Here is a 13,020-nt window from a genome sequence, read left to right as displayed (position 1 = left end):
ATGTTGACAACCCCTGAGCTAATTATATATGCATCATAATGAGAGCATTCATCAGGCTTAACTTTTTTTTACAAAATACAGATGCAAAAAATATGCAACCTAACAAGGTGCAAAATTAGTGCATTAGCACTAATGTTGTTTCAAGGTACCCTGAGTGCATTTTTTAAAAAAAAAATTAAAGATTTTCTTGATTTACAGAAGTATGTGTAATGTCTCTCGTATTTTTTCCATGTAACATCCCTGAGTGCATTGTGAGCCTTGGATTTGGTCTTCAGCATGAACACTGAAATGAGATCCCAGTCGTATCTCACACTCCTGGTTAGCTTTCTTCATTTCTTCTGTCTAATTTTAGGTGGCAAAAGTTGTTTTGCAATTGCTATTTTTAAACAATATGGAGCCGGAAAACCTCGCCAATCTACCAGAAATATACCAGCAGATCCTGATCTACTTTCTGCCCATCCCACACATAGATACACACACACACACACACACACACACGGGGGGGGGGGGGGGGAGAGAGAGAGAGAGAGAGAGAGAGAAAGAAAATAGTGCTCCTCTCTTCTATTCAGTATAAGTGCTCAAAGCTATCACCATAAAGGGAGGAGAGAGATAAAAGAAGACCAGGAAGTCCTGTGGTCTAAAGAATGACAAAAGAGAACTGAGGTTTTTTTCAAAAGCTGCATCCTAGGGGAGTTCCACTATGTCAAGCCAAGGAGCATACAGATAAGCATATAGGCAAGTAGGGTTTTTAAAACCCTTTAAGATCACAACTTATAACCCTCTCCCTAAAAATAGAATTGCATATATACTATTCCCTGAGGCACAATGATGCCATCAGGGAAAGACTCCTACTGAGCGGCAACACTGCTGAGCTGCATGAAAGAAGCAGGAAAAATGAGGTATAACATTATTCCAGTGTGCTCAAGAATGCTGTTTCAAGCTTTAAACAGTGTTCAGTGCAATCCTATTTAGGTTTACCGAGAAGTAAGTACTACTGTGTTCAATGGGGCTTTCTTTCTAGTAAATGTGTTTAGGATTGCAGCCTTCATTTGTTTGATATATTCATTTAAGGCTATGGCCTCAACCCAGAGAAATGGGCAAGTAGCCAGGGCAGCAAACATCCTGCAAAGTAAGTGCCTGATCATACACACAAGAACTGTTTAAGAAGCAACCAATGGCATCTTATGCTTGTTATGTGGTTACATGATGTAGTCATCCTCTCAAAGAGGTAATAAGCTCTTTTGTACCATAAAGTATCAGTCCCTCACATAAAAAAAACCCATCTCAGTACATGGATTGCATGTACATTATCACAACATTTACATTTATTATCCCCAATCGGGCTTTGTTACAAAGTTCTCCAGAAACCTATTCCAATTTTGAATTCTATCACAAAGTCCACACCTCTAGTAAGCACACAACAATTCCAGCAGACAACATTTTTGCACACTGCAATTCCAGCAGATGACCTTTGTAAAAAGTAGTATGAAAGTTGATAAAGATTAAGAGGAAATTGACAATGGCCATATACCATATACATATATGCATCACATATGAGTACATGGGTTAGTAGGATGCACATATACATATGGAATTATTGCCAATATCTTAAAAACAAGGCACCATCATTAAGCAAAATAATATTCTTTAGCTATGGAGACTATTAAGAAGCTGTCAAAAGATCAGTCAGTGGCAGCATTACAACACTATCACATGTTGCTAGATTTAATACACAGAGTAAATTAGTTTAGCTCTGATTAAAGCTTAGGCTACTTGCACACAATCTGAAATCCAAAAATGATTTCAGATAAAAGCTACTGAGTCCCTGAACGCTAACACTTCAGTCACAAATAATTCTCTAAGTCATAAAAACAAACAGCCAATGAGATTTTCTTCCATCATGCACCCTTAAGTAAACATCTGGAAAACACTGCCCTGTCTGGGGTATCCTGACGAAATGGCTAAATTCTCATTAACTCAGCTTAGTGAAATGTTGCAGTGCAGTGTTTTCAGAGGTCAACACAGATCAGGAATGCAGGAACCAAACAAATTTGACACTAGCAACATGATACTTGCTCTCACAGATAGTATCATAAGCTTACAACCCTCCTGGCTCAGAATTCCTTATTCATGTGCCCAAAAGAATTCAACAGTGGCAGGAGGGACAAGGCAACAAGACAAGGTGAGAGGTGCAGATAAGAAGTTTGTTAAATTGTTTCTCTTCGCCTACTTCAGGTTTTTAAAGTCGCACATTAATATAAATTGCCTTCCGAAAGAGAATGAAACAGAACAGAAGCCACCTGCAAAAACAATCCTGGTCAGCAGCACAGTATACTGAAAGAAGTGTGGAAATCCTTATCTAATTTCATTCAGAATAGTTTCCATAAAACTACCACAACATCAAGACAAGTTATCAGTAGACTCAACTAGAACAAAACCTACTGGATCATGTATCTCAAGTTGTCATGGAGAAGATGGATATGCAACAATGATAACCTTACTAGGTGCCTGCCCCAATCCTCCCAGGGAGGCCTCTCCGGAAACCCATTCCTCACTAGATCTCTGCTGACCTTATACTAAAGAGGAAGAGTCTGCTATATTCCCCACTTTTCCCTGTGCCAAGGAGCTCTTGATCCTTGCCCCGGGAAACCTGAATCAATTTCTCTAACAACATTGCCAGGCACCTGTGACAGTCCAAGAGGGAACTCAACCCTGCCAGCTTGTACATGGGCATCTGCACTCTCACCAGGAAGAGCAACCTGAAGCACGGCAGCAAAACTTTTATCAAGAGCCTGGTATAAAATGGTCCTGCTAACCAAGCTATCAAAATTCACTGGGTATTTTAGGTCTGCATCATGTATCACCAAGTAATTAATAAAATGAATCACACAAGTATACATTTTCGTAAGTCAATGGCAACCACCGTCATAAAAAAAAATCAAAAAACTTTTGTCAAACTGTGGTAACACCTGTGTCTGCCTAAAAAGATATTTCAGCAGGCCTATCTCTGCACATACACTTCAGTTATACTTGTTTTGAAACGTTGCTCAGTGTATCTGTACATTATAGATTATTGTTCGATATTGATTTATGTACACAGCTTATGGAATTTTTCAATTAAGCTGAATATATATAGTCTTCTAATTCCTAATAAATACATTTGAGAGGTTCAGTTACAACTAAATACATTTGGGAGGTTTAATTTACATTTTAAAATTTTGTATATTTTTTATTTCGTTGTTGCAAGTTGTTTTGAAACCCTGGTGAAGAGAGGGGTATATTTTGTTTATTAAAAATAAACAAACTTGTCAAAATCAACAGGGGTGGGAGGAGAAAGTAACAAACTAGCGGTCCCCACTCCTTGTCCCAGCAAGACGCGAAATAACTATTTGTCTTTGCTCCACCAATAATGCACTCAAAAGGAAGGAGAAAAGAAGTGTTTCCCCACATCCCTAGAAATTCACAGCTGGGAAATGAAACCTCAATAGAATGCAACAATATCAAAGTAAACACATAATTCTTACAGAATAAGTTGCTAGCTCATCTAGCTCAGTTTGGTCTGCTCCGACCGCCAGCAGCTCTCCAGGATATTCCACCAGCCCACCTAGAAATGTCATTGGGGATTTAACTGGGACCTTCTGCATACAAAGCAGATGCACCACCCAGGGAGTTACAGCCCTTCAGTTGAGTAGGCAAGGACTGTATCCAAATTCCTGCTTCAAATATTCTTAACTACCTATGAAAAGGAAGGTGCTTTTTCTACACCTAAAGCAGCTGAGACAAACATGGTGCCCCTCCAAGTTGTTTTGGACAACTCTCATCAGCGCCATGCAGCACAGCTGTATGATGCCAGGGCAGATAGAATTATGCTGGGCATGCTACCAGCAGCTGATGGGAGTTGGTTGTTTGAAACCTTTGGAGAACATTGGAGAGGTGTCTTAAAGGAACACACAAAACCTAATGGGAGTTATTGAAAAGGGCTAAGCACCATCAGTCAATTCTTTATGCCTCCTTCAGATGTCCACCTCACACTTGGCTCTATGCTCCTAGGCTGCAATCAAATTTTTGATGAGAACCATGCTTTCAGTTGAACAACAGATCAGTCACCACTGATTCACCCAAAAACAAAAATAAAAGTATTATTTCCTCATTTCCAGTGTGTAGACATTCTTACAAAACCCTCCCCACTGAGTCTCTATCGCAGGAACCACTCTTAGGATACAGGCAAAGGGCTCTTAATATTAAGTCACTTGCAAAGGGATCTTAACACCTCTTACTATGGATATTTCATATTCATTAGATCTACGAAGAAATGAAATTTAAAGATGTCAGCTTACATTTTGACATAGGTAAACAGTAATTTATTGTCTTTTATTCATGCAACTAAAGTCTGCAGCACCAAGTTCCACAGATGAGACATAAATATGGTCTCAATAATGCATCCTCAATGTAATTTTTAAACTGAACTCATTCTCAATACAGGCAGCAACCGATATAGGCGCATCAAAATGACGTGTGACCGTGCACACGTGAACGGTACCAAATCCTGAAGTAGCCCCAAAACGTCATAAAGATGTAATGAAAAGGGGCAGAGAGAGCTTACATGTGCTCCACCGATGCGTGTAGGGGTCTGGAAGGGAATCCCCACGCAAAACAAGTATTGTCTGTAGTTTCCAAGCCGAGATCAAAGGAACAGAACTGACAAGTCTAGAGCTACAGAAAACTGTTTCCTACCAAACAAAGAAGGCATATGCTGCAATGCTGAAGAGTTAGGATTGTGAAATCCCACAGATCAGCAAGAACTTGTCTGTAATCAGGATTGCAGTAAAAGACTGGAAGTGTTATCGGCTAGGAACAGTAAAAGTATCAGACACTATACCAAGCTTTTAACAAGAGTGTGCTACATAAAAGTATGTTTTACACAGCATATCAGTTAAGTATAAGGAATCAAAGGAAATATCTGCATTTCATCTGGAACAATCAGATCATCACATAACCCACAAATCTTTTGCGTTTTCACAGAAAAAGCATATAAGCACTGAGTTGCCTGAAGGAAGAGCTGGTGCTGCCCATTTAATAAGAAATACTATGTACTGGTGGTGATAATGGTATGAATCGAGAAGTGAAAATCAGAACCTTAAAAAATCATCCAAACAATATCAGTCACGTGGTTTGAGATTACAAAAAAATCAGCATTTGAAAAGGCACTCTATTTCAGCAGGAAGAAAAAATCTCAGCATAACCTAACTGAGAGCCAATCCACACCACACAGCCAAAGTTCATCTAACACATATTTAAAACAAGTAATTTAAAGCAAGTGGGAACTGTAACCTGTTAAGGGTGCTTGGAATTGTAGTTCTGGGGAGGACTGCAGTTCCTTGGATACTCTGGGAGAAGTCAAGTGATTTAAATGTATGGTGTAGATCTACTCTAAGAATCTCACGGGGGGGGGGGGGAGGGGGATTTCCCTCAAGTTTGTATCTTTCTGTGAAAGTGTATTAACTATGCACAAATCACTACATTAAAAACATCAGGTCCTGAATGTTCCAATCACATAATCATTCCTGTTCATCTTCATAGAAACAGGCTGCCTTTTCATAATACTCCTTTAAAGTTGACTCTTGAACAAAAGGACAAAATATCGCATTTTTAAAAATGCTTAGTAAAATTAACCACATAGCTTCCCAAAGGAGCCAGCGGGGACAACTTCCCAGGCACAAGGAGTCTCCTGCACTCTGGAAATACTTTGTGAGCAATGAGAAATCCATTCTCTATTATAAACCTGTGTTATTCAGAAATCAATCAAGCATTGAGGGTATCTTTTTTATTATACAATCCAGGGTAGCTTTAACCTTTATAAAGTTTGGCTTTGGGGTAAATGTTAAGTATTCTGATCTCATTTTTAAATTATAAAAGAAACCCTAACAAATTAACATTTATGAAGTACTTCATAGTTTTCACTGTATTTTCTATTTATTATTTCATATATGTCAACAATACCATAAGTGATGTATTGAAACACATTATTGTGAATCATCAGATCCTTGTTATGAAAACACTCACACACAAATGTAGTGCAATAAAAACTAGACGAACATACAAGTTTTGATGTTCTCTGCTCAAGTTAAGAGTCCATTACTGTGTTTACCCCATGGTGGCAGAAACCATATGCTTGCTTATACAGAAATCCCTCAGATTTAGCAACTGCAACATGATTGTTCTTTGTTTCCATATGCTCAATATCTGTTCAATTAAAAAAAAAAAACTTCGCCAAGGTTAAGAGACAAACATTGCTTTGTGTAATATGGGCAGGATTCTTGTACAACAAAAAAGTGTATAATGGCAATCTAATGCACACTTAGCAAAGAATATGCGAGACTTGCTTCTGGGTAGAGATGCATGAGACAGGGATATATTTAATCAGTAAGAGGATGAACTCTTTTCAAATTAGTCACATTGCAGCAATCGCATCACTTGCATTCATTCATGACAAAGGTGGGTTTAAACACAAATTCTAGTACAATGCAATTTGAGGCATTGTTGAAAGCAAGACCACTTTTTAAATAAATTGGGCAACGTTATTTTAATCCATTAGCATTTTAAAATATAAAGTATTTTTATTGTGCTGAGGCAACCCAAAAAGTTGGGTGGGGTACAAATAATAACATTATTATCATTATAAGACCAATAAGCATGTGGGAGAAAAACGTCTTAAGTTTAGGTTTTAATATTTTCTGATGCACACTACACTTTTACAGGCTGTAATCCTGAATTAATAGGAGGTAGGCCCCATTGTGCCCAGTAAGAGTACCTAAGAGAATGCATAGAATCATGCTGTGGCATTGATACACTCCAATTGGGAAGAAGGATGAGATATAAATTCAATATTGTAAATAATGTTGGCACCCCAGATCTAAGCATATTGGACAGAATAAAAAATGCATGAGTGGGCTTCTTCTTCTAATGCAATGGGACTTCACCTTCTTCTTCTTCCCCTCTTGCACTCTAAAATTTGTTCCTGAGGGTCCCTCCAAAGCACATTTTAAGGGTTCACAGGGGAGAAGAGGGAAGAGGAAGTTCAAGTATCACTGCACAAGCAGAAGTATATTCTTCTCACAGAGACAACCCATTACATGGAATTGAGCCCCAATGACTATACAGACAACTTTCAAACGACGAGATATACTTTCACATTTTATGTAGAAGTGCCTGTGAATTCATGTGGACTTTTTTTTTAAAGAGAGGGGCCAGAGTATCATCTTTTAAAACTTAACTGATTCTACTCAGATGTCCTGCTATGAACACATACACATCTGCATGTGTACACACCCAGTCACTCTGATGATCTTTAGCTTCCCAGCCATACTAATTTAGTAGAAAAAGAACTAGACTTCATTCCTGTACTGAATGCAAGATCTACACCAGGGGTAGGTAACCTAGGGCCCGGGGGCCGGATGCGGCCCAATCGCCTTCCTAATCCGGCCTACAGTCCGGGAATCAGCGTGTTTTTACATGAGTAGAAAGTGTCCTTTAATTTAAAATGCATCTCTGGGTTATTTGTGGGACATAGGAATTTGTTCTTTTTTTTCCCAAAATATAGTTTGGCCCACCACATGGTCTGAGGGATGGTGGACTGGCCCACGGCTGAAAAAGGCTGCTGACCCCTGATCTACACAGTTCACTCACTGGCAGTCCTATCTGCTGCCCATACAAAGTAACACCGGTCCTGAGAGATCTGCAATGGCTCCCAGTATGTTTCCGAGCACAATTCAAAGTGTTGGTGCTGACCTGAAGGAACATCTCCACCCCCATCATTCAGACCAGATCTTGAGGTCCAGCGCTGAGGGCCTTCTGGCGGTTCCCTCACTGCAAGAAGTCAGGTTACAGGGAAGCAGGCAGAGGGCCTTCTCCCATCAGATGTCAAGGCAATAAGCAACTATCTTACTTTTAAAAGACATCTGAAGGCAGTGCTGTTTAGGGAAGTTTTTAATGTTTAATGCTGTATTGTGTTTTTAATATTCGGTTGGCAGCCGCCCAGAGTGGCTGGGGAAACCCAGCCAGATGGGCGGGGTATAGATATTAAATTATTATTATTATTATAAAAATATTAGCAAGAAAGCAATTTTAAGCAATATAACTCTCCTAAATTTGTATCAAAAATTTGAGAAACATCAAGCAAGCCCAACTGATTTACATAATTTAAACTACAATCAACAAACATTAGTTACATCATCCCACCACTTTAAAAAGACACCAGAAGGATCTCTATTTCCTAATGCATGGCGGAGAGACATATCAGTTATATTTATTTAAAGACACAAGCAGTTATCTCTAGGACAATCAGGCAGAGATAAAAGGGCAGCAGCAATAAAGGGTATCACACTACTGCAGGGACTAGTTATATAGAGCATTTAGTGAAGTTGGCCCATTAGAAAAACTCCAATACACATGTTGGGTATATAGACTGAACTTCAGCCTTTTTAGGTTTGGCACCCACCTATTAACCGCAACCTGCAATGTGGGACTGAATCATTTCCCTTCCCCTAGGCTTAGTTGGGTGGAAACTCTTACGCATTTCTTCTGCAAAGTGAAATGCTTTTATTCTCCCAGGCATTTGGGGGTAAATTAGTTGTTAAAGCTTTATATTTTCTCATGCTGTTTTTTTTTATTGATTGGGTTTTTTTAATGATTGCTTTTAATTAATATATCATTTTACATTATTGCACATTTTGTAACATGTTGGCTATTGTCCTGGGATCACCCTATGAAGGGCTATCTACAAATCTGGTAAATAAAAGAATAATGACTATTTCTCCATATCTCTCTGTTCTTAACTCTTTCCACCAATCCCACTTTTTTTCATTTATTATAAAATTGGGGCGGTATAGTGCTGCTGTTGGGAGCTAGAACAGATTGCTGTACAATCCAAACAGCTTAAAACCATGAAATAAGCAACCCAGAGGTCCTTGATTCTAATAAACATAATCATTCTTTTTTGCAACTCCAGTCCACATTAAGATGATACACTGCTCTGAGCTACTTGCAATACTCAGCACCCCTCTTCTCACACTCGACTTACTTTAACTTGTGCTACTAATTAACAATTGCAGATGTAAACAAGCACATGCCCTAAGTAAACCCACTTCCCTCGAAGACAGCTGACCAGGCAAAAGACCCACCCCAAGACTTCTTTTTCACCTGCCTGCCAGAAAAGCATAACGATTGAAAACATCAACGACCTGGTCCTGAAACAAATGTTGGTCTTTTTCAAGTTCAGCTGACTTTCTCTGAAAAGATCCATAGGTAGCTGCCAGTCTGAACAGCTGACCCTTACAGCTCCATTCATATCAAGTTACACAATCCAAGTAACAGAGTGAAAGTTGTCAATTACCAGCCGCAGGAGGAGGAGGAGGAGGTGGTGGTTGAATGTGGGAAGACGGGGCACCACACAGGAACCTACGCCAAGCAAAAGCTGTAGTTTTGGCTGGCAAGGGGAGGGGGTGCATTGTTTTCCTCCCACCCCCTCTCCTCACTCAGCCACGCCGACTTCTGCCGGGGGTCCCGGGTGAGAATCCTCCTCTGTTTTGCATAGCGCTGAGAAAAGGGAGGAGGCGCAGCCAGCTCCAAGCGCGTGAACTGGATTGCAGGACAGCAGAGTCAGCCTTCCTTCCACCGACCTCCACTCTTTTTCCGCTTACCAGACGGAGGGGAAACACGGAGAGAGGAGGGGGCGCCGCAAAGCGGCAGTTCCCCCTGCGCGAGTTCCTTTGCAAGAAAGAGGGGCGGGCGAGTGGAAGCGGGGCGGGAAGAGCAGTCGGGGCCAAGGACTGCCTTGACACCCAGGCTATAAAGGCCGAGAAAGTTGCTGCCGGGAACGGGTCAGCAGGAGGCAGGAAAACATTAGCAACAGCAGCAAGCAGGCCTCGCAGCGTCCCCTGCCTCTTGTCAGACTCTCACCCTCCTCCCCTTCCTGCCTTCAGGCTTGCAACAATCCCAGGCACGCTTGCCACGGGAGCAAGCTCCACTGGCAGACCACCGCAAGGGTCACGCTGCGAATCTGAAAGCCGAAATGCCCGCTCAGCAACACGGAAAGGCCAGCTTGCGAGCAGCTATGCCTAGGATCCCGCGGAAAGGCGGCAAAGCTGCTTATACGCACGTTTGTACTTGGCCTAGGCTGAACACAGAGCACAGGATTGCAATGCAAGGCCGCTAGTCCATAGGCGGAGAGAAGAGGGGAAAACAACCCTTGCTTAGCCTAGCATGGAGCTGCGATTCTCTTAGGAGCTGCCTCCCGGCGAGCACAACGGCATACTTCCGAGGAAAGCATGCACAGGGTGGCACAATAAGGGCGCCGTCCAAGCACACCCAGGAAGCAAGCTGACATCCCCATGAACGTGCACAAACGGAAGCAGTTTACCCATCAGCAAAGCCTACATCCAAGCAAGCCTTGCTCCCAAGGAAGTGTGCTTTAGGATGGCGGCCTCCCATATAAGAGGTTTGCCCCCCAAGTGCCCAAGACTGCAAAGCCCTAACCCCACTCGCCAGGGAGTAAGGAGGCGCGTTTTAGCATGGCAGCTTCTACATTTGGCTTCCAGGTTAAGGGCCTCTGGCTGCAACCCTACTTACCCCAGGAAATCAGCCCCACGACATTTCCTCCCTGCTTCTAGAACGGCTGCCTCTCAGCTCCGTGGGCCTTTACCTCTCTTTTCCCGCCGCCGCCGCAAGAGGTTAAATGCCTACGGGATTGCAAGCTCAGCCGGCTGCCATCCTAACAAAACCCCTGTGTGCACGCAGGAAATGACAACAAACGGCGTTTTCTCTTTGTTTCAGCCTGGCCACCTGAGCTCCGTGGGCCTTACCCCCAGGTGGACTGAGTGCCCATAGGGTCGCAAGCTTCAGCATGAGGCTACTTACGATCCTAACTCTGCTACAAACCCTATCATTTTTCTCCCTTGCTTTGGCTCGGGTGGGCCTCATCCCCACCCAACCCACCCCCGATGGGGTGCGAGTGGTGGTCAAGCGCCCAGCGGGCTGCAGGCTCCAGCTCCTCAAGCAGCGCAGGGAAGTCAGCACCGCCGGATCCTCCCCGCAGCGCCTGGGCTTGCTCCCGAGTAGCCCCGGCTTAGGGTCGCATTGTTGAAGGCACAAATAACAAGAAGGATAAGGAAGGCCACTCACCAGGGAGAAGAGGTTGGAGTGACAGTCCTCCAGGCTCGCCCCGTTCGCCACCGCAGTCATGATCCTCCTCGGCGAGCCCGGCCTCCAGAGCGGGGCATGTCTGAGGAGGAGGAAGGAGGAGGGGAGGGAGGAGGAGGGGGGTCTCAGGAAGGCCGAGGTGGGCGGGCCCGGCCGGCCGGTGGAGACGAGGGGGGGCGCCGCCGCCGCCGCTCTCTTTTCAAGGCCTCCCCCCCTCCCTCCGCGCTTCTTCCGAGGAGAGACGGAGGAAGGAGGAGAGACGCCGCTCAGCCGCCTCGCCCACCCCGGCCACACAGCGCGGGCGAGGCCGGGCTCTCCCGCTCGCCTTCCTTCTCCTCGGCGCCCGCCCGCTTCGCCAGGCAGAAAAACAAAACACACACGCACAAAAAAAAAAGAAAACGAGGAAGATCGGCGCGGGCGGCGACGGCAAGCGGAGTGCGGCGGCGGCGGCGGTGGAGGAGGGTGTGACGAGATGTGAGGAGGCGGCGGCGGCGGCGGCGCCGGGTGGGTCCTCCTTCTTCACGGGCGGAGGAGGAGGAGGAGGAGGGCGGAGGAGGACGGGGCCTCCCGCTTCCTTCTCGTTCCCTCACACACGCCCCGGCTCCTCGCCGTCGTCGTCGCAGTCGTCACCGGGATATTAGTCGAAGCGCGGTCCCGCTCGTGCGCGCGACCGACCAGTCTCCCGCCTCCTTTTTTGGCCCCCCTCTCTATTTTTTCACCCCTCCTCCTCTTCCTTTTCTTCTTCTCCTCAGCGGCGGCGGCGGCGCGGAGCTTTCCCCCCCTCCTCCCTCAGCGCCGCCTCAAACGTACATAGAGATATGTACACACACACACACACGCTCACATACAGCCCTCTCGCCTCAGCTCTGGGCTCTGACAGCAATGGCGGCCGCCAGGAGCACCGCGCCTCGCCATTGGCCCAGCGCGGCCCACGTGGGACAGGCCTCCCGGCTGGACGGGGAGAGGAGGGAGGGGGGAATGAGAAGAGCGGCGGCTCTCCTCTAGCTCAGGCGCGCCCGCGCGCTGTTACGAAGTGCTCGCCTTCGCCTCGGCCGCCGCTAGGGGCGCTGCGGAGCTGGAGTGACTAGAGAGCGGCGGCGGCAGGAGAGGCAGCCGTAAGTAACCCCTGCCTGGCCGGCACTACCTTGCTGTAGTGGAATGCGCAGAAGTTGCAGCAGGCGCCTGGGTACAGGGACACACCAAACAAGCGAACCACGTTCAGGGCACTGAGAGGTGTAGTTCGGTGAGGGATAAACTAGCCATAGAAGGAAAGTGGCAGGACTGACCCACCGACCTTGCTGTAGTGCAGAAGGCGCAGGGGACTCTCTCTTTCTGAATGCACGGGCGTCGTTTAAAACACACACATTCATCTTGGAAGCTGTAGTTTGTAACAGGTGCTGGGACTTGTAGTTTGGTAGGGGGATAAAATGTGCAGAAGATGCTGTGGGTGTTCTTTTTTTCTCTGGATGACTGCACACCATACATTTAAAGCACACAACCCCCCCCCTGAAAAAATGGGAACTGTAGTTTGTTGCAGGCACCGGGAGTTGTAGTTTGGTGAAGGATAAAGTGGTGAATGAATGAAGGTGATGGCAGAAGCAGTAGTACTACCCACCCTGCCTCAGTATAGATGACAGTGAAGAAGCTACAGAGGACTCTCACTCTTTCTTTCTCTCTCTGACTGTGTACACACCATATATTAAAATAATGTTCCCCCTCCCCCAGTGCTGGATTTACATAGAAGCTAAAAAAGCTATAGTTCAGGGCCCCACTCTCTTGGAGGCCCCAAAAAAAATTAAAGGGAAAAAACCTGGATGTACTTTT

General features: G+C 44.8%; 1 protein-coding gene across 1 annotated transcript in view; it reads right to left on the bottom strand.

Annotated features, from left to right (window-relative positions):
* MED13L (mediator complex subunit 13L) overlaps positions 1-12,071 on the bottom strand; it is a 172,510-nt gene extending 160,439 nt beyond the window's left edge. The window contains exon 1 of the mRNA XM_053370243.1: positions 11,179-12,071. Within this exon, the coding sequence (XP_053226218.1) occupies positions 11,179-11,238 (60 nt within the window). The 5' untranslated portion in view covers positions 11,239-12,071. The remainder of the gene's footprint in view (positions 1-11,178) is intronic.
* Between the last annotated feature and the right edge of the window lie 949 nt (positions 12,072-13,020).

The sequence above is a fragment of the Podarcis raffonei genome, chromosome 16 (genome assembly GCF_027172205.1).
Source record: "Podarcis raffonei isolate rPodRaf1 chromosome 16, rPodRaf1.pri, whole genome shotgun sequence".
Lineage (NCBI taxonomy): Eukaryota > Metazoa > Chordata > Lepidosauria > Squamata > Lacertidae > Podarcis > Podarcis raffonei.
The sequence above is the reverse complement of the archived record's forward strand: the minus strand, read 5'-3'. Positions and strand labels throughout refer to the sequence as shown.